Here is a 23,862-nt window from a genome sequence, read left to right as displayed (position 1 = left end):
ATATTCTTGAAAAAAACCTTAATCTGCCCCCTACCAGTTGAGCAGGAATGAGAGTCGCACCTTCATGCGGGGCTGGTTTTTTGGTTTCTTAAATGGTTTGGATTTATGCCATTTAAAAAAGTTTCCAAAGGATTAGGTTTTTGTTCCTTATTTGAAAAAAAGAACAAAAACAATTTAGAATCTTAATATTTACCTTTAGGTCTCTTATTACTTTGGAAAGAAGAAATAACAATCTAGACTTAAAAAGTCATAACAGCATTCCAAGATTTAAGCCTCAAACTCTTGTAGCTAAGAATAGCTAAAGACATAGATCTAACATTAATCTTAATGATATCAAAAAATGGCATCAGAACTGATTAGTATGTTTGCAGAAAACGAACAATATTACTAAATAAATCAGAGAATCCAATTCTTGTTGCGCTAAATCTCCAACAAAAAAGTTGATGCAGCTGCAAAGAAAATGCCAAAGAAAATGCAGGCCTGAGACGACCTGAATATAAATAAGTTTTCCTTAGATAAGATTCAAGTCTCCTATCTAAAAGAACTTAAGTACTATCTTCCATAGGAATAGAGGTACATTCAGCAAGAGTAGAAATAGCCCCAACAAGTTGAGGATCTCTTCCCAAAACTCTATAGAAATTGCTGGTAAAAAGATAAAAAAAAATTAAACCTTGAAGAAGGAATAAAATAAGTACCCCGCTAATTCCATTCCTTAGAAATCATAAGAGAAATAGCATCAGGAACGGAAAAAAACCTCTGGAGCAATCACAGGAGGTTTAAAAAACAGAATTTACTAGTTCTAATATCAAGAGCACTAATTTCCATGATATCCAAAATAATTAACACCTTTTTTAATAAAGAACAAAAATACTTCATTTTAAATAAATATGTAGATTTGTTAGTGTCAATATCTGAGGAAAGATCTTCTGAATCAGATAGATCCTCATCAGAAAAGGATAATTCATTACATTGTCGGTCATTTGAAATTTCATCAACTTTATGAGAAGTTTTAAAAGACCTTTATAATAATTAGAAGGCAGAATAGCAGACAAAGCCTTCTGAATAGAATCAGAAACAAATTCTTAAAATTTCATAGGTATAACATGTACATTAAAAGTTGAAGGAACAACAGTAAATGTACTATAAACTGATGGATACAATATCTGCATGTAAAAAGTTTATCATACAATGACATTCGGAAATATAATGCACTTATCTTTAGTAGAACCGACATCAGGCAGCAAAGTTCCAACAGATACTTTTGAGACAGGATCAGATTGAGACATCTTGCAAAATGTAAAATAAAAAACAACATAAAAAGCAAAATTTGTCAATTTCCTTATATGACAGTTTCAGGAATGGGAAAAAATGCAAATAGCATAGCCCTCTGACATAGAAAAAGGCAAGAGGCAAAAGCAATGGGGCAAATAAATAATTTAAAAAATTTAGCGCCAAGTATGATGCACAACGTAACTGAAATTTTTTTTGTGCCAACCATGTCCGGAAATGACACACTCGCATCACTAACGATGCAACCCTGTGTGAACCTCTGCGTCAATTACAACGCCGGAAATGACGAAATTCTCGCGCCAAGAATGACGCAATAAAGTGTAGCATTTGGCGCACCCGCGAGCCTAAGTCAGCCCGCAATTTGAAACAAAGTAGTCAATTGAAAAAAAGACTAAACCCCAGGTAAGAAAAATATTTCTTAATATTAACTTCCACAAATATGAAACTGACAGTCTGCAAAAAGGAAATACATGAACCTGACTCATGGCAAATATAAGTACAATACATATATTTAGAACTTTATATAAATGCATAAAGTGCCAAACCATAGCTGAGGTGTCTTAAGTAATAAAAACATACTTACCAAAAAGACACCCATCTACATATAGCAGATAGCCAAACCAGTACTGAAACAGTTATCAGTAGAGGTAATGGTATATGAGTGTATATCGTCGATCTGAAAAGGGAGGTATGAGATGAATCTCTACGACCGATAACAGAGAACCTATGAAAAAGACCCCGTTAGGGAAATCATTACATTCAATAGGTTATTCTCTCTACGTCCCTCTGACATTCGCTGTACTCTGAGAGGAATCGGGCTTCAAAATGCTGAGAAGCGCATGTCAACGTAGAAATCTTAGCACAAACTTACTTCACCACCTCCATAGGAGGCAAAGTTTGTAAAACTGAATTGTGGGTGTGGTGAGGGGTGTATTTATAGGCATTTTGAGGTTTGGGAAACTTTGCCCCTCCTGGTAGGATTGTATATCCCATACATCACTAGCTCATGGACTCTTGCAAATTACATGAAAGAAATACTTATAACCCGTATAGAAAAAACATATGCAAACGAAAATATAGGCAATTGTAAGTTACTATAATGAGAAAGTAGCGTAATGTGATTATATTGGCTGCAGGATTTCATAAAGTGTGCCCGCTTCTCACTGCTAACTTCGCTCTAAGGAGTGAAGTTTCCCTATCCATCGAGCGCCATTACTTTCAATAGGAGCTCGTAAGGACTGCCCCTTTTATACAATCATTCCACCAGGGCAGCCCCGGCGAGAGTCTGCAAGAAAAACTAGGTTTGATCTGGCAAAGTTTATATCATCTAGCCCGAAGAATAATTCTAAATGACTAAACCAAGTATTTTTTCCCCAACAAAGGTGGTAACCCTATTTTAATGCAAGCACATATGAAGTATAAATCACTAGCAAAATAGTTTGACACAATAAGATTATGTTAATCAAATGTGTAAAGTAGTCCAATAACACTGGTGTGCACTTGTCAGTACAAAAGATGAAATATGGAAGAGGTTCATGGAAGGAAAGAACAATACGATACCACATAAAATATCTAGGCACATGCATTATTTTGGCCTTTGTTATTCTGTAATGAAATGATGTTCATAATGGCATTTAACTTTTATCGGCACCAGATTTAATTGAGTAAGATATATTTGGCTCTGAAAAAAAAAACAGAATGTTGCAGACAGTGGCCATTTTTGAGCTTTATTTCACTAACTAATAACAAAACCTGAAAAAATGCACATTAAAACAAAAACAAAACACACCTTTTAAATAAAAATAAAACCAACAGTACAGCTCTTTTCAGAGGATATTCTTCCAAAAAAAACATAATTTATGCTTATCTGATAAATTTATTTCTCTTGTAGTGTATCCAGTCCACGGATCATCCATTACTTGTGGGATATTCTCCTTCCCAACAGGAAGTTGCAAGAGGATCACCCACAGCAGAGCTGCTATATAGCTCCTCCCCTAACTGTCATATCCAGTCATTCGACCGAAAACAAACAGAGAAAGGAGAAACCATAGGGTGCAGTGGTGACTGTAGTTTAATTAAAATTTAGACCTGCCTTAAAAGGACAGGGCGGGCCGTGGACTGGATACACTACAAGAGAAATAAATTTATCAGGTAAGCATAAATTATGTTTTCTCTTGTTAAGTGTATCCAGTCCACGTATCATCCATTACTTGTGGGATACCAATACCAAAGCTAAAGTACACGGATGATGGGAGGGACAAGGCAGGATTAAGCGGAAGGAACCACTGCCTGAAGAACCTTTCTCCCAAACACAGCCTCCGAAGAAGCAAAAGTATCAAATTTGTAAAATTTTGAAAAAGTGTGAAGCAAAGACCAAGTCGCAGCCTTGCAAATCTGTTCAACAGAGGCCTCATTTTTGAAGGCCCAGGTGGAAGCCACAGCTTTATTCACACCAATAAAGATATTTACTCCATATCTTGTGGTAGATTTTCCTGGTAACAGGCTTTCGTGCCTGTATTAAAGTATCAATGACTGACTCGGAGAAGCCATGCTTTGATAGAATCAAGCGTTCAATCTCCATGCAGTCAGTCTCAGAGAAATTAGATTTGGATGATTGAAAGGACCTTGTATCAGAAGGTCCTGTCTTAGAGGCAGAGTCCATGGTGGAAAGGATGACATGTCCACTAGGTCTGCATACCAAGTCCTGCGTGGCCACGCAGGTGCTATCATAATCACCGATGCTCTCTCCTGTTTGATTTTGGCAATCAGTCGAGGGAGCAGAGGAAACGGTGGAAACACATAAGCCAGGTTGAAGAACCAAGGCGCTGCTAGCGCATCTATCAGCGTCGCTTCTGGGTCCCTGGATCTGGATCCGTAACAAGGAAGCTTGGCGTTCTGGCGAGATGCCATGAGATCCAACTCTGGTTTGCCCCAACGATGAATCAACTGAGCAAACACCTCCGGATGGAAAGTCTGACGACTTAGAAAATCCGTCTCCCAGTTCTCCACGCCTGGGATATGGATTGCTGACAGGTGGCAAGAGTGGTACTCTGCCCAGCGAATTGTTTTTGAGACTTCTAACATCGCTAGGGAACTCCTGGTTCCCCCTTGATGGTTGATGTAAGCCACAGTCGTGATGTTGTCCGACTGAAATCTGATGAACCTCACTGTTGCTAACTGAGGCCAAGCCAGAAGAGCATTGAATATCGCTCTTAACTCCAGAATATTTATTGGAAGGAGTTTCTCCACGATCCCTGTGCCTTCAGGGAATTCCAGACTGCACCCCAACCTAGAAGGCTGGCATCTGTTGTTACAATTGTCCAATCTGGCCTGCGAAAGGTCATACCCTTGGACAGGTGTACCCGAGACAACCACCAGAGAAGAGAATCTCTGGTCTCTTGATCCAGATTTAGCAGAGGGGACAAATCTGTGTAATCCCCATTCCACTGACTCAGCATGCATAATTGCAGCGGTCTGAGATGAAGGTGCGCAAATGGCACTATGTCCATTGCCGCTACCATTAAGCCGATTACCTCCATACACTGAGCTACCGAAGGGCGCGGAATGGAGTGAAGAACACGGCAAGCATTTAGAAGTTTTGATAACCTGGACTCCGTCAGGTAAATTTTCATTTCTACAGAATCTATACGCGTCCCTAAGAAGGAGACTCTTGTGAGTGGGGATAGAGAACTCTTTTCCTCGTTCACTTTCCACCCGTGCGACCTCAGAAATGCCAGAACTATCTCTGTATGAGACTTGGCAACTTGAAAGCTTGACGCCTGTATAAGGATGTCGTCTAGATACGGAGCCACCGCTATGCCTCGCGGTCTTAGAACCGCCAGAAGTGAGCCCAGAACCTTTGTAAAGATTCTCGGGGCTGTAGCCAACCCGAATGGAAGAGCTACCTTAGAAACCGATGATGATCTTTGTGAATCGGTATGTGAAGGTAGGCATCCTTTAAGTCCACTGTGGTCATGTACTGACCTTCTTGGATCATGGGTAGGATGGTCCGAATAGTTTCCATTTTGAAAGATGGAACTCTGAGGAATTTGTTTAAGATCTTTAGATCCAAAATTGGTCTGAAGGTTCCCTCTTTTTTGGGAACCACAAACAGATTTGAATAAAAACCCTGTCCTTGTTCCGTCCGCGGAACTGGATGGATCACTCCCATAACTAGGAGGTCTTGCACACAGCGTAGGAATGCCTCTTTCTTTATCTGATTTGCAGATAGCCTTGAAAGATGAAATCTCCCTTGTGGAGGGGAAGCTTTGAAGTCCAGAAGATATCCCTGAGATATGATCTCCAACGCCCAGGGATCCTGAACATCTCTTGCCCACGCCTGGGCGAAGAGAGAAAGTCTGCCCCCTACTAGATCCGTCGCCGGATAGGGGGCCGTTCCTTCATGCTGTCTTAGAGGCAGCAGCAGGCTTTCTGGCTGGTTAGGTTTCCAGGCCTGCTTAGATTGAGCAAAAGTTCCCTCTTGTTTTGAAGCGGAGGAAGTTGATGCTGCACCTGCCTTGAAATTTCGAAAGGCACGAAAATTAGACTGTTTGGCCTTTGCTTTGGCCCTGTCCTGAGGAAGGGTGTGACCCTTACCTCCAGTAATGTCAGCAATAATTTCCTTCAAACCAGGCCCGAATAAGGTCTGCCCCTTGAAAGGAATGTTGAGTAATTTAGACTTCGAAGTCACGTCAGCTGACCAGGATTTAAGCCATAGCGCCCTACGCGCTTGGATGGCGAATCCGGAATTCTTAGCCGTTAGTTTAGTCAAATGAACAATGGCATCAGAAACAAATGAGTTAGCTAGCTTAAGTGTTCTAAGCTTGTCAATAATTTCAGTCAATGGAGCTGTATGGATGGCCTCTTCCAGGGCATCAAACCAGAATGCCGCCGTGGCCGTGACAGGCGCAATGCATGCAAGGGGCTCTAAAATAAAACCTTGTTGAATAAACATTTTCTTAAGGTAACCCTCCAATTTTTTATCCATTGGATCTCAAAAAGCACAGCTGTCTTCAACCGGGATAGTAGTACGCTTTGCTAAAGTAGAAACTGCTCCCTCCACCTTAGGGACTGTCTGCCATAAGTCCCGTGTAGTGGCGTCTATTGGAAAAAAAATTCTAAATATAGGAGGTGGGGAAAAAGGCACCCCCGGTCTATCCCACTCCTTGCTAATAATTTCTGTAAGCCTTTTAGGTATAGGAAAAACACCAATACACACCGGTACCGCATAGTATTTATCCAGCCTACACAATTTCTCTGGTACTGCAACTGTGTTACAGTCATTCAGAGCAGCTAATACCTCCCCAAGCAACACACGGAGGTTCTCAAGCTTAAATTTAAAATTAGAAATCTCTGAATCAGGTTTCCCCGAATCAGAGACATCACCCACAGACTGAAGCTCTCCGTCCTCATGATCTGCATTTTGTGACGCAGTATCAGACATGGCCCTTACAGCATCTGCGCGCTCTGTATTTCTCCTAACCACAGAGCAATCGCGCTTGCCTCTTAATTCAGGCAACCTGGATAATACCTCTGACAGGGTATTATTCATGATTGCAGCCATGTCCTGCAAGGTAATCGCTATGGGCGTCCCTGATGTAATTGGCGCCATATTAGCGTGCATCCCCTGAGCGGGAGGCGAAGGGTCTGACACGTGGGGGGAGTTAGTCGGCATAACTTCCACCTCGTCAGAATCTTCTGGTGATATTTCTTTTATAGTTAAAGACTGATCTTTACTGTTTAAGGTGAAATCAATACATTTAGTACACATTCTCCTATGGGGCTCCACCATGGCTTTCAAACATAATGAACAAGTAGTTTCCTCTGTGTCAGACATGTTTAAACAGACTAGCAATAAGACTAGCAAGCTTGGAAAACACTTTAAACAAGTTTACAAGCAATATAAAAAAACTTTACTGCACCTTTAAGAAACACAAATTTTGTCAAAATTTGAAATAACAGTGAAAAAAGGCAGTTACACTAACAAAATTTTTACAGTGTATGTAACAAGTTAGCAGAGCATTGCACCCACTTGCAAATGGATGATTAACCCCTTAATACCCAAAACTGAATAATAAAAGGCAAAAACGTTTTTGTTTTGTTTTGTTTTTTTTGTTGTTTTTTTTCAAACAGTCACAACAACTGCCACAGCTCTACTGTGGCTTTTTACCTAACTCAAAAACGACTTTGAAGCCTTTTGAGCCCTCCAGAGATGTCCTGGATCATGGAAAGGGAAGCTGAATGTCTCTCTCAGTATTTTTAGCTGCACAGAAAAGCACTAAAAAAGGCCCCTCCCACTCATATTACAACAGTGGAAAGCCTAAGGAAACTGTTACTAGGCAAAATTCAAGCCAGCCATGTGGAAAAAAACTAGGCCCCAATAAGTTTTATCACCAAATACATAAAAAAACGATTAAACATGCCAGCAAACGTTTTATATTACATTTTTATAAGAGAATGTATCTCTATTAATAAGCCTGATACCAGTCGCTATAACTGCATTTAAGGCTTTACTTACATTAGTTCGGTATCAGCAGCATTTTCTAGCAAATTCCATCCCTAGAAAAATATTAACTGCACATACCTTATTGCAGGAAAACCTGCACGCCATTCCCTCTCTGAAGTTACCTCACTCCTCAGAATATGTGAGAACAGCCATGGATCTTAGTTACTTCTGCTAAGATCATAGAAAACGCAGGCAGATTCTTCTTCTAAATACTGCCTGAGATAAACAGTACACTCCGGCACCATTTAAAAATAACAAACTTTTGATTGAAGAATAAACTAAGTATAAAACACCACACTCCTCTTACGACCTCCATCTTGGTTGAGGCTTGCAAGAGAATGACTGGATATAACAGTTAGGGGAGGAGCTATATAGCAGCTCTGCTGTGGGTGATCCTCTTGCAACTTCCTGTTGGGAAGGAGAATATCCCACAAGTAATGGATGATCCGTGGACTGGATACACTTAACAAGAGAAACAAAACACAAAAAAAACCTCTTAAACCATAAAACAAAAAACATCACGTTAGAAAAGCAGTGAAAAACTGTAGAGATATAAAATTTACTAAATATTTCACACATATATGGTAACATAAAACCACCGGTGGTAAATTTATTCAACAAAATCATATATTAAAAGTATTTCAAAATAGACAGTGAAAAAAGTCCCAAAAACATAATTTAAAACAGTAATCTTTTAGTGAGTTTCCAAGTCTATAAAAACATACCTCTCAACATTTCAAAATTCAAAAGAGGGACACCCCGCAGCAAAAAAATTGAAATGTGGTGGGCGGGGCTTAAAAAAATCATAAGATTAAAGTAATATAAATAAAATTGTAAATAAAGTCATATTTTAATACACTTAGGCAGCAAATCAAACACAAGCTCAAACCACTGGTATGGCTATGTGAGCTATGTATTTAATTAGCCTTTGCAAAGACATTGCTAAATATTTTTATCTTAATTGGACATTTAATAATAAATTATTTAAAACTGCTCTCTGCATTCCCCATTAATATTCTAGATTCTGGCCTTTAAAGTCAGCAAGAATGCACAGTAGCACACTATATAGCATACACTTACACATGCAGGTACACACACTACATAGCATACACTTACACATGCAGATACACACACACTACATAGCATACACTTACACATGCAGATACACACACACTACATAGCATACACTTACACATGCAGATACACACACACACTACATAGCATACACTTACACATGCAGATACACACACACACTACATAGCATACACTTACACATGCAGATACACACACACACTACATAGCATACACTTATACATGCAGATACACACACACACACTACATAGCATACACTTATACATGCAGATACACACACACACACTACATAGCATACACTTATACATGCAGATACACACACACACACTACATAGCATACACTTATACATGCAGATACACACACACACACTACATAGCATACACTTATACATGCAGATACACACACACACACTACATAGCATACACTTATACATGCAGATACACACACACACTACATAGCATACACTTATACATGCAGATACACACACACACTACATAGCATACACTTATACATGCAGATACACACACACACTACATAGCATACACTTATACATGCAGATACACACACACACTACATAGCATACACTTATACATGCAGATACACACACACACTACATAGCATACACTTATACATGCAGATACACACACACACTACATAGCATACACTTATACATGCAGATACACACACACACTACATAGCATACACTTATACATGCAGATACACACACACACTACATAGCATACACTTATACATGCAGATACACACACACACTACATAGCATACACTTATACATGCAGATACACACACACACACACACTACATAGCATACACTTATACATGCAGATACACACACACACTACATAGCATACACTTATACATGCAGATACACACACACACTACATAGCATACACTTATACATGCAGATACACACACACACTACATAGCATACACTTATACATGCAGATACACACACACACTACATAGCATACACTTATACATGCAGATACACACACACACTACATAGCATACACTTATACATGCAGATACACACACACACTACATAGCATACACTTATACATGCAGATACACACACTACATAGCATACACTTATACATGCAGATACACACACACTACATAGCATACACTTATACATGCAGATACACACACACTACATAGCATACACTTATACATGCAGATACACACACACTACATAGCATACACTTATACATGCAGATACACACACACTACATAGCAAACAATTATACATGCAGATACACAAACACTACATAGCAAACACTTATACATGCAGATACACAAACACTACATAGCATACACTTATACATGCAGATACACACACACACTACATAGCATACACTTATACATGCAGATACACACACACTACATAGCATACACTTATACATGCAGATACACACACACTACATAGCATACACTTATACATGCAGATACACACACACACTACATAGCATACACTTATACATGCAGATACACACACACTACATAGCATACACTTATACATGCAGATACACACACTACATAGCATACACTTATACATGCAGATACACACACACACTACATAGCATACACTTATACATGCAGATACACACACACACTACATAGCATACACTTATACATGCAGATACACACACACTACATAGCAAACAATTATACATGCAGATACACAAACACTACATAGCAAACACTTATACATGCAGATACACAAACACTACATAGCATACACTTATACATGCAGATACACACACACACTACATAGCATACACTTATACATGCAGATACACACACACTACATAGCATACACTTATACATGCAGATACACACACACACTACATAGCATACACTTATACATGCAGATACACACACACACTACATAGCATACACTTATACATGCAGATACACACACACACTACATAGCATACACTTATACATGCAGATACACACACACACTACATAGCATACACTTATACATGCAGATACACACACACACTACATAGCATACACTTATACATGCAGATACACACACACTACATAGCATACACTTATACATGCAGATACACACACACTACATAGCATACACTTATACATGCAGATACACACACACTACATAGCATACACTTATACATGCAGATACACACACACTACATAGCATACACTTATACATGCAGATACACACACACTACATAGCATACACTTATACATGCAGATACACACACACTACATAGCATACACTTATACATGCAGATACACACACACTACATAACATACACTTATACATGCAGATACACACACACTACATAGCATACACTTACACAGGCAGATACACACACACTACATAGCATACACTTACACAGGCAGATACACGCACACTACATAGCATACACTTATACATGCAGATAGACACACACACACATTACATAGCATACACTTATACATGCAGCATACACTTACACATGCAGATACACAGACACTACATAGTATACACTTATACATGCAAACACACACACACACACTACATAGCATACACTTATACATGCAGATACACATACACACACTACATAGCTTACATTTATACATGCAGACACACACACACTACATAGCATAAACTTATACATACAGATAGACACACACACTACATCATATATGGGTATCTGTAATTCATTGTAGGGGGTCCTGGGGTTGGCAAGCACATTAGCTGGCAGTCTGCGGCTGCCACTGTTCGTTACCCTGGTATTAGCACTGCTCATTGTATAAAACTGAAGGCATGCTTGCATTATCACCAGGGGTTAGACATCACTACCAGAGGTAGGTTAGAGAGGTCACCATTACCCGTGCTCAGAGTGTATGCAGCCTTCTTACTCCTGCTTAACCCACACACCATTCCTTTTCCACAGGGAATCTAACAGGTATCTTTTTTTTTTTTTTTTTTTAATGCATGGCGCAAATCGGGACAGGTGACTAGCAACCCGGGACAGACCCCAAAAATCGGGACTGTCCCGCGAAAATCAGGACAGTTGGGGGGGTATGTAATAGTGAGCTCACTCCGTGATATTAATGAAAATGTTAAAAAAAAAAAAAAAGTGATCCAAAGGAAATATGTTCTGCTGCAGAAATTGATTAAGTTCCTTTTGTTTGTAAAAGAGCAACGTGCCTGTTAGAAACACTCACCGGTTGTGTGTCAGGATTTCTCCCATCGGTCTTCAACACTCTCCCCCACAGATTTCAATGGGATTTACTATTGTATGGAGCAGCAGCCTCATGATTGAACTACCCCCATGAATCTTCGGACTCAATGGACTTCAGTAGTCATGTGAGATCAGAGCCATGGGAATTTCCGGTGCTCCAACAGTTACAATCCTTCTTACTCTAATAGTTCCCTACTAGTACTTGTATTAAAGGGATATCAAACCCAAAAATGTTCTTTCCTGATTCAGATATAGCGTGAGATTTTAAACAACTTTCTAATTTACTTCTATTATAATTTTTGTTCTCTTGATATCTTTTGTTGAAAAGCAGGGATGTATGCTTAAACGTCAGCCCATTTCTAAAGCACGGCTCTGATGTTATTTTCTGATATATATATATATATATATATATATATATATATATATATATATATATATATATATATATATATATATATATATATATATATATATATATATATATATATATATATATTTTTTTTTTTTGGTTTGTTTTTATAATTTTAAATGCATATTTTATCACCATTATGTCTGACCATTATGTTAAAAGTTAGTTTAACCAGTTAAGGCCCATATATCTTTTTTGTACTTTGTTTAATGGTTTATTCCCCTACATGAATACCTCTGTCTTATCTCTGTAATTTTCAACTTTCCCTTGTTTGCTTAAATGACCCTTAGCTCAAATGTCCATAGAAATACCCTCCCCATTCCTTTAAACTTTTGCAGGCCAATCTGATGCTAATATATCTCTCTCCTTCAGCCTGATTTTAAAAGCATATCTACCCCAGTTTTAAAAGAAAATACAGACATTCATCTCAGCTGTTCCACTGCTATGCAAACAGGTAGCCTATGGAAGATAGTTCTCCTCCCCAACTCGCATAAACATCAAAAGCCATAATCACACCCTGCTCGACTGGATTCTCTCCACTTCTCCCGACCGAATCCAGGAGGCAGGTGTTCTCCCTAACAATTTCAGTGACCACTGCTTAGTGAACTGCGTGCACAAAATAAAGGCAACTAAATCCTCTCTCAAGGTTAAAATCACCAGATCCTTCAAAAAAATTTAATCTTCAATCTTTTCTAATTGACATCCAGAACCTCCCCTGGCACAGCTTAAACTTAATCCCAGATCTAGACACTGCAGTTGAATTCTTTCAGTCTGAACTCCTACACGTTTGGAATTTACATGCCCCGCTGCGTAAGGTGAGAGTAAAAGGAGCACACTTGAATTGGATCACAGGTGACCTCATTCAAATGTACCAGTTTCGGGATTCATTGTGGTCAAAGTTCAAACATACAGGCTCTATGAACGATCCCTGTGTATATAGAAAATGGCGAAATATATGCTCTAAACAAACAAAATTGGCCAAGGCCCAATATTTCTGTGAAAATCTGAACAATAACATATCAAACCCAAGAAAGTTTTGGAAACCCATAAATAACTTACAAAATCCTTCAATCCACTCCCAACCCCCCACTGTCAATGTGGACAACCATACCCTGCAACTCCCCTTAGAAGTAGCAAATGCCTTTAATAGTTATTTTGTCAGATGCTCCACCACCCTGATTGACAAACTAATAAATGACATGCATCCTGAAACTACAAATGTGGATCAGGCCCCACTAAATCAGCAAAGACCCAATATAGAGAAGTTCAATTTTAGACTTGTACCCATCAATGTCATTAAGAAACACCTTAATAATCTAAAAATGAAAAACCAGTCTGGACCTGATCATATCCCAGCAATGCTGTTGAAGCTCAGTGCGCCGGCAATTGCTAAACCGGTCACAACCCTAATTAACGAATCCTTGGTATCTGGATACATACCCAAACTTTGGAAAACTGCAACAATAGTGCCTATCCATAAAAGTGGGGAGTTAACCTTGGTTTCTAATTATCGCCCTATATCTTTGCTCCCAGTATTGTCAAAAATCTTAGAAAAATGCGTCCATACGCAATTATGTGAGTATTACCAACAATCTAACTATCTGACCCCTGATCAATCAGGTTTTCGCCTGAATCACTCCCTCCTAAAAGTTTGCAATGACATCCAAACCGGCATGGAACAAGGAGACCTAACTGGAGCTATTTTCCTTGATTTTGCAAAGGCCTTTGACACAGTAGACCACGACATACTACTGCTCAAGCTAAAAAACTCTGGTATTGCTGATCGTCCGTTAACCTGGTTTCGATCATATGTATCGGATCGATCACAATATGTCTCCATTTCTGACAGAGACTCCCTCTCCCAGTCACGTGTGGTGTACCCCAAGGTTCCATTCTCGGCCCCCTACTATTCACATTATTTATAAATGATCTGCCTAATGTCTGCAAATCTTCACTTGTACACATGTATGCAGATGACACGGTAATCTATGCAAACAATTCGGATTTGCCGCAGCTTGAAGCAGTGCTCCAAGACCAGTTTACAGAGGTAGAAAAGTGGATCTCAAAAAACAAACTCTTCATAAACACTGACAAAACTGTCACAATGATCTAAATTACACAAATTACAAAATTCCCATCTTCGCATCAAAACAAAATCCAATTGCACGGCAAACTCACCTTAATAAACGTAATACATTGTATAACTCGTTCTGACGCTTTGTGCTACAATGTAACTACAGGACCCACCATTGTGACATGCTAAAAGAACTAAACTGGCTGTCGCTGGAATCCAGACGCACCCTCCATCTTTCTTGCCTTGTCTTTAAGAGCCTTTCTGGGAAGCTCCCACCCTACCTGAGCAGAATGCTCTGCCCTGCTATTCCCACCTCCTATAACCTCCGATCCAATAACAGCACATTATTTAGCTTGCCTCAATACAAAAAGAAAGCAGCTCGATCCTCCTTTTCCTACAGAGCACTACAATTATGGAACGACCTCCCTTACACTTTAAAACCTTCCCCAAGCCTAATATCCTTTAAGAGATCCCTCTCTACATATCTCAAAACAGAATGCACCTGTCATGGTTGATTAAATATTTCCTACCGGTTCTATGTTAAATGTTTGCATATATTGTGTATTATTATTGTTTTGTATTTTATTGTACACTAATTGTATCAATGCAATGTTTTGTGGTCCCAGGAAATACTTGAAAATGAGAGAAATCTCAATGTATCCTTCCTGGTAAAATATTTTATAAATAAATAAATAATAAATAAATAAATATATGGCAGAAGTTTTGCAAAAATGTTATCCATTTGCAAGAGCACTATATGGCAGCACAATTTCCTGTCAAGTACTGCTTCAGATCCCTACCTAGGTATCTCTTCAACACAGAATATCACAGGAAGAAAGCAAATTAGATAACAGAAGTAAATTGGAATTAAAAATGGTATGCTCTGTCTGAGTCACAAAACAACACGTTTGGGTTCATATGCCTTTAACAATTAATTTAAGAGTAGCTTTCTTTTCACTTGCCAGTGTGTTTAAAAACAAGTTTAAACGTAGCACTATTGCACCCCAAATATGTGTTAGTTCAGTTTAACACTCACACAGCACAGTATTCAATAAAATGCCAGAATCCGTAAGCAAGCGCTCAGTGTGTTGGGCAGTTTCATTCACCTCTCTCTGTGCCGCGCTGTGCTGTGTCTTCACTGCCTCTGCAGCACCGCTCTGTCTCACCTCCTCAGCGCTCCCCACGGGAGCTATGATCAAAACAAACGTTCCGGTCTGACTGGTGCAGATAGGATATGTGCAGGGAACTTCACCTTTTTCCCTCAAAGGTAAGAATAGTTGAACAACTGGAATCCTCGCACTCAAAAGGGGTAGGTAGGTTAGGGTGAATATAAATAAAGTACCGTCAGTCCAAAGGCTTAAAAGTAGAAAGCTCCTTTATTTTGAAATACACTAAAAAGGCATACACGCCAGCAAGGTTACAAGGTCAAACGCGTTTCATAGTTCTAACTTCTTCAGTGACCTATCTGATAGGTCACTGAAGAAGTTAGAACTATGAAACGCGTTTGACCTTGTAACCTTGCTGGCGTGTATGCCTTTTTAGTGTATTTCAAAATAAAGGAGCTTTCTACTTTTAAGCCTTTGGACTGACGGTACTTTATTTATATTCACCCTAACCTACCTACCCCTTTTGAGTGCGAGGATTCCAGTTGTTCAACAGTATTCAATAAATACTGTACCAATAAAATAGTGACAATTACTGAAGTAAAGTTTGCCAGACTATAGCACTGAGACACAGATTGCACTGTAATGCTGTAGACAGAGTGAACTAAGCATAATACAATGGTGCCAGTCACTTTTCTCACAATTTACCGATGATTATAGCACTGTTTTAAAATTCTTGGAGGCTGAACTTCAGCTCCACAAAGCGCTGTATTAGCAAAGCGCTGTAAAGTGAAGCGCTGTAAAGTGAGGTATACCTGTATAAGAAACAAACAGTTAATGGGGCACAAAGTATTTTGCAATTGCACCGTCTCTGTACCACAAACAAAATCTTAAACGCATCGTAGGAAACGATTGGAGTAAGAAGGATTGTAAGTGTTGGAACACCGGAACTTCCCAATGCTCTGATAGGCGATCTGGAGTCACGTGACTACTGTAGTCCATTGAGATTCAATGGTGAGGACGCTTCTCTGTATAAAGGTAAATCCTATTGACATTTGTGGAGGAGAGTGTTTTGAAGAACAAAAGGAGAAATTATTAATTCATACCCGGTTTCTAACTAGCAGAGTGCTCTTTTACACACAAAAGGAACTTAATCTATATCTGAAACAGAACATATTTCCTTTGTGTCACATGTTTATTTTTATCATTTTCTTTATATACCATAGAGGGAGCTCACTATTTACATGGACTTGGAAACTCACTATAAGATTACCGTTTTAAAGGATCTTTTTGGATTTTTTTTTTTTTTTTACTATTTTTAAATATTTTAAGGTATGATTTTGCTGAAATAATGCACATGCCTACAATCTACAGCAGAAGTGGGCAACCAGAAGTAGTACCATGTATAGCATAGGAGATCTAAAAAGTAATAGCAATATTTTTTTTTAAAAGGGATATGAATATGAAACCTAAAATATTTATTTTGTGATTCAGGCAGAGCATACAATTTTAAAAAAGTTTCCAGTTTACTTCTATTATCAGATGTGCCTTGTTCCCATGATATTCTGTGTTGAAGAGATACCTAGGTAGGTGTCTGGATCACTACATGGCAGGAAATAGTGCTGCCCTCTAGTGTTCTTGCAAATGTATAACATTCTTGCAAAACTGCTGCCATACAGTGCTCGAGAAGTGGGCTGACTCTTAAGCTTACATCCCTGCTTCTCAACAAAAGATACTAAGAATACAAAGAAAAAAAGCTCTTTGTAAGGGAAGCAGTTGAGTAAAACACAGGTTATCTAAAGCAGCGGTCACCAACCAGTGGTCCATGGACCACTGGTGGTCCACGAGAAGATGTTGGTGGTCCTTGACACCATCAATCAGGAATTAGTCTCCTCTGATGGTGTCACCCTGTCGTGCCGCAACTCCCTACAGTGCCTGGCTGGGCATCAGTGAAAATGGAGGAGTTAAATTACAATCTCCCTACGCAATCTCCCTACTCATTAGGAAGTATTCTCTCAGTTTTGTCATTCAGTTAATTCCAAAAAAATAATTCTTAAACATGTAAATATATACATAATGTAAACTTAGCTATGGTTATACTAGTTATGTACAGTATGTGTGTGTTTTTATATATATATATATATATATATATATATATATATATATATATATATATATATATATATATATATATATATATCTCAATTATTATTATGTTAGTGGTCCACGGGATTCAAAATTGTGAGTTTAGTGGTCCCTGAGGTCCGAAAGGTTGGCGACCCCTGATCTAAAGCATTGTTTCTCAACCGCGGTCCTCAAATACCCCCAACAGGCCAGGTTTTCATTATAGCTGCACCAATGCCCAGGTGAAATAATGAGCTGATGGGTGAGAGCAGGTTAGTTACCATGGTGTTATTGATCAGCTGATTACTTCACCTGTGCACTGGATCAGATATAATGAAAACCTTGTCTGTTGGGGGTACTTGAGAACCATGATTGAGAAACACTGATCTAAAGTATTTATTGAAAAGCACTTGCACTGTATTTTGCCAATGCCAAACATAAACATGCACATCTACTAAAGTGTACATTATATATATGCTTTGCATGACATTTACTTTCACTTTAAATCCAATACTTGCACTTAATCAGCACTGCTTGAGTTATACTAAAGAGTGTTTTAAAACATCTTGATTCACCTTATTTGTGATGCACTACCCCAGAGGCTGACACATTTACATTAAACTGTAGGGCCAGCAATACATTTTTTGGAGCCAATGAAGGAATTTACTTTTTTGTAGATATAGGCAGAAAACTCAAAAAAAACTTGTGAGCCAGAAGTAGAATTGTACAAGCTTTGGATTCCTTGCAACCTCTCTACTACAACTCAATTTTAGAGCTATTACTAACATAGACAATGTGTTATATGCAAGTAACAGTGCAATAAAAATGCTCTATGTGCTTAACGTAGTATAGTTGAAGGGTTATTTTTAGTTGAAAAAAATAAAAATTTTAATTTGCTAAAACAGGTCATTTTAAGAATAGCAACCCTGCAAGTTTCTTAAATTGCATGCGCTGTCTGAATCATGAAAGTTTAATTTTGAATTCAAATCACTTTAAATATAATGAATACCACAAAAATATAGTTACCTGCATGTATACATTACACCTAGGATTTTTCCCGGAAGAAGTACACATTTGTTTCAAGACCAAGCACCATAAAAGGGACAGTCTAGTCCAAAATAAACTTTCATGATTCAGATAGAGAATGTAATTTTAAACAATTTTCCAATTTACTTTTATCACCAATTTTGCTTTGTTCTCTTGGTATTCTTAGTTGAAAGCTAAACCTAAGAGGTTCATATGCTAATTTCTAAGCCCTTGAAGGCCACCTCTTCTCTCAGGGTATTTTGACAGTTTTTCACCACTAGAGGGTGTTAGTTCATGTGTGTCATATAGAGATAACACTGTGCTCATGCATGTGAAGTTCCAGGGAGCCAGAACTGATTGGCTAAAATGCAAGTCTGTCAAAAGACCTGAAATAAAGGGGCAGTTTGCAGAGGCTTAGATACAAGGTCATCACAGAGGTAAAAAGTGTATTAATATAACTGTGTTGGTTATGCAAAACTAGGGAATGGGTAATAAAGGGATAATCTATCTTTTAAAACAATAAAAATTCTGGTGTAGACTGTCCCTTTAACACTTTTTAGCCACATTAACACATAAATTAAAAAGACTGAAAGTATGTTAGACAACAACTCAAAACTGAATTATCTTTAAGATATCAAGTTACATTTTACATTAGAATATACTTCAAAGCTCAGCAACTGCCAGCTGGCAATTGATGTCATGCACTGTGTACCTCAGTAGGTTAGACTTAAAAAATAATGTTACATAATTCTGCACTATTAGTTCAATAGCGCGACCAGGCGTGCTGTGATTAGACAGTGTGCCCGCAAAACACTTTTAAAAAGTAGACCAAATCGGAAGAGCATGGAGAGGAACAGAGGTAAGTGTAACTGGTGGATAAAATCTTTTATATAATTTTTTTTTTTTTTTTTTAAGATGTCGCTAAGATAATGTTACATAATTCTGCATAATTCAACTGTATATTAAAAAGCAACATGCATTTCTGTTATCTGAATTATATAAGAAAAAAAATTGGAGTTTCATCTCTGGATGTTTTGCATTTCACACTCCAATAATGAGCTGTTCGCAAATATACAAGTCCAACATTTTAAACAACAGATGGAATTTTAAAGTACTAAATTACACAAATTTTCATATAACTGCATGTAATAGACACTACTACAAAGAAGACTATGCACAGATACTGATATAAAAAATCCAGTAAAAAACCTTTTAAAAACTTACTTAGAAGCTCCCAGTTTAGCACTGTTGAATAGGGTAGCTGGAACACACACTGCAAGTGTGGTTCTATAGCAGAAAAAGCAAACCCCCTTCCTCTGCATATAAAAAGACTCTTTACACAAACAGGAGTAAGCTGAAGTAGGTATACATCAGTATTCTCCTAAAACTTTGGGGCTTGGTTAGGAGTCTGAAAATCAGTTCAATGTTATTTAAAAATAAGCAAAACTATACTAAAACAAAAAAAGTTGTATAGGCTATATAATTGGAACATTTATGCAAAGAAAAATCTAGTGCATAATGTCCCTTTAATTCTTGCTCCACTCTATACATAAACATATCTGAGTATTATATGTCTTCATTCATATATTTTAACCAAAGTTTGTTTTTAGATGTAATAAATGGAACTTTAAAACTTTTCAAACTGGCCTACACTTGTGCAGATAAAATGTGACAAGTAATGAGATACTCTACAAAGTGAAGCATGTATTCTGTAACAAAGGTAATTCGCTAATTGGAAATTTATTTTCAATTCTGGCAATGCGCAAGCTACATGTTATTTAATCAAGTGTCTAAAAAATGACACATTGTTAACATTTTTGTTTATTATTTGCACTACAATAAATGACCTTGCACAACCATTTTTTTTAACCAGATGCACATTGGTAAATTGTATAAGCTGTCAGTTGTATAACCCATGCTGCCAACACCAGAGAGCGCAAAGCTAAACTATATCGCCTGTACCCATCCACTGAGGCGTTTTACAGCACAAACATCATTTATAAAACCGTGTCTCATACTTACTCCTAATCTGACAAACGCTGCCATAGTGACACTGAAGAGTTTACTAGTCGATGAAGCTGCTGTCTACAAATTTCATGCTTCTGTGATACACTTCCGAGGTAATACGATAGTATCCGCCTCCTCAGTGACACTATCTGCTGGTGTCCACTGTCCGCCATCTTGTGGATGGCAAAGTCTCTGATATGAATAATCCCGGTGTTGTACTTTTAGAAACATATTGCATATTTTAGCAGATATAAATGTAGACTAGTAGAAATATAATTGTATGTTGTTTCGCATTTTTCTGGTATTTATGTCGAATCAATAGTATGTAACGCAAAGCTTTGTTGATAAAATGTCCATAGTAATACAGCACATGTGGCACACCAAAAACTGCTGATAGTTAGTTAGTCCTAGGCTATATGTGTTACGCTATTGCTTGCTGCAGAGGCAAAGCCTTGCGGGTGAAGATTCTCAAAAAAAATTCACACTTCATTAAAGTGGAACTGTCAGACCTGTTTTTCTGGGTTATTATGTGTGAAACTGATTATGATATGAAACGTTTGCTTGATATATTAAATCATTCCTAAAGTAACTGAATGTAACCCTTTGAGTGCTAAGCACTTTTCCACCTGGGTGCTTAGCTGATCTAAGGTTTTTTTTATTATTTATTTTTTTAACCCTTTGGCTGCTAAGCCATTTCCCACCTGGGTGCTAATATTTTCTTTTGATTTTTTTAACTTTCCAACAGTGGGTCTTGGGGGTCTGTAGCTGCTTAGATGCCTGAGATACAGGCTTCTAAGCAGCATGCCCCCTCCTCCTATACTTAACATTGTTAAGTATAAATAAAGTTGTGCGGTGACGTCACTGCACATCACGCGAAGCCCTGGCGATGCCTGTCACTCTACAGGCATGATCGCCGGGGTAGCAGCAGTAAGGAGCCCCCAGATCTCCCTCAAGGTGGGAGAGTGCTCATGACGGCTCTGAGCCGTCATTAGCACCAGAGTGAGAAACTCTGTGATGGCTCAGAGCCGTCATTAGCACTCAAAGGGTTAAATATTTTTTTATTACAGATCCCCAAGACTTACAGTCTGCACCCCTTGTAGTTCCGCCCCTGGCCCGGTTTTTAATAATCCTATTAAAAACAAGGGCACTTTAATTCATAAAAATTGACATTTCACTCGTTTTCTTCAAATACCTTTTAATCCTGACAGCAGCTGCAGCGCTTCCTCCGCTCGTCGCAAGCCCTCTTCGCTGTTTCAAAATGACGAATCCGGCTTCCTCCAATCACGGCGTTGCCTCAGGCCATGAATCCCCCAGGGGGGGGAAGTCGTGATTGGAGGAACCCGGATTCGTCATTTCTGACGTATGAAGAGGCTTCCAACGGCCGGGGGAATTGCTGGAGCACCTGTGAACATTAAAAGGTATTTGAAGAAAACAAGTGAAATGTCAATTTTGATGAATTAAAGTGCCCTTGTTTTTAATAGGATTATTAAAAACCGGGCACCGATTAATCTAAATTGACCTTCACTTTAAACTTTGCAGAAATTGTGAGAACTGTCTGTTTTAATTTACGTACTTATTATTTAGGCATATTTAATTGATTCTAATAAATCAAGAATTAATGCATACAGGTACATATGTGTCCCTGGGGTCATTAACTTATTTGACTTGCTCACCCATGCCCTAAACTGAATATTGTGTTTATCTGTCAGGCTGGTGATCATATAGCACTGGCTATTATACTCCTGAGAAACACATGTATAGAAACATAGAATTTGACGGTAGATAAGAACCAAAAAGGCCCATCAAGTCTACCCATGTTACTTTTTCCTTAGGATAGCCTTATGCACAGGGATAGGCAAGGTGTCCGTACATGGACACTGGTGTCCGTGACTAGCGCTTGCAGTGTCCGCCACAACCTTAGTATATCTTTTCTTTCTGATTAAATAATAGGAAGAAAAAAAATGTAGTGTAAATAAAGTTAGTGGCTTGTCAAGAGACTGCTAGCGATATTGGGTGATAAGTTATGGAATAAATAAAGCCTGAGTGAAATACTGAATGTGTATCTGCATCTGTATAACACCCAGCTCTATACAAAGACACAGTAGTGACACTGGCACATGCATATAGCCAGACAATGGCTGGTTATAGGGTCAGTGGTATCTGCATTAGTATATTAACACCCAGCGCTATATAATGACACAGTAGTGACACTGGCACATGGGTATAAGCCAGAGGAGGGCTGGTTATAGAATCAGTGGTTTCTGCATCAGTATAATAACACCCAGCACTATATAATGACACACTAGTGACACTGGCACATGGGTATAGGCAGAGGAGGGCTGTTTATAGAATCAGTGGTATCTGCATCAGTATAATAACACCAAGCACTATATAATGACACAGTAGTGACACTGACTCATTGGTATAGCCAGAGCAGGGCTGGTTATAGGATCAGTGGTATCTGCATCAGTATAATAACACCAAGCATTATAAAATAATGTTTTTAATTTCAAATGTACCTTGATGTCCTTCACTAAAGTCTGTACTTTGGAAAATGTCCGCCACAGCCTTTGTCTGTGCCTATCCCTGCTTATGCATGTCCCAGGCATTTTTTAATTCCTTTACGGTCTTTGTGTTTACCACCTCAAATGGAAGTTTATTCCATGAATCCACCACCCTTTCTGCAAAAAGAATGCTTCCTCAAATTTCTCCTGAATCTGCTACCCTCTAACTTTAGATTGTGGCCCCTTGTTTTGGCATTTTTTTTATTTTTTTAAAAAATGCTTTCAGCTTCTATTTTATTAAGTCTCTTCATATATTTGAAGGTTTCTATCATGCCACCTCTTTCCCTTCTATCCTCTAAACTATACATATTTAGATCATAGAGTCTTTCTTTGTACGTTTTATATTTTAGACCATGTACCATTTTAGTAGCCCTCCTTTGGACAGCTTCTAGTTTATTTATATGTTTCTGAAGATATGGTCTCCAGAACTGTACACAGTATTCCAGATT

At 38.4% G+C, this 23,862-nt stretch overlaps 1 protein-coding gene across 1 annotated transcript in view; it reads right to left on the bottom strand.

Annotated features, from left to right (window-relative positions):
• The window catches only part of LOC128662795 (ubiquinol-cytochrome-c reductase complex assembly factor 1-like), a 224,165-nt gene extending 203,157 nt beyond the window's left edge, over nucleotides 1-21,008 (bottom strand). The window contains exon 1 of the mRNA XM_053716756.1: nucleotides 20,865-21,008. Coding sequence (XP_053572731.1) covers nucleotides 20,865-20,888 — 24 coding nt within the window. The 5' untranslated portion in view covers nucleotides 20,889-21,008. The remainder of the gene's footprint in view (nucleotides 1-20,864) is intronic.
• Between the last annotated feature and the right edge of the window lie 2,854 nt (nucleotides 21,009-23,862).

The sequence above is a fragment of the Bombina bombina genome, chromosome 1, assembly GCF_027579735.1.
Source record: "Bombina bombina isolate aBomBom1 chromosome 1, aBomBom1.pri, whole genome shotgun sequence".
Taxonomy (NCBI): domain Eukaryota; kingdom Metazoa; phylum Chordata; class Amphibia; order Anura; family Bombinatoridae; genus Bombina; species Bombina bombina.
This window is presented reverse-complemented; position numbering and strand designations above follow the sequence as displayed.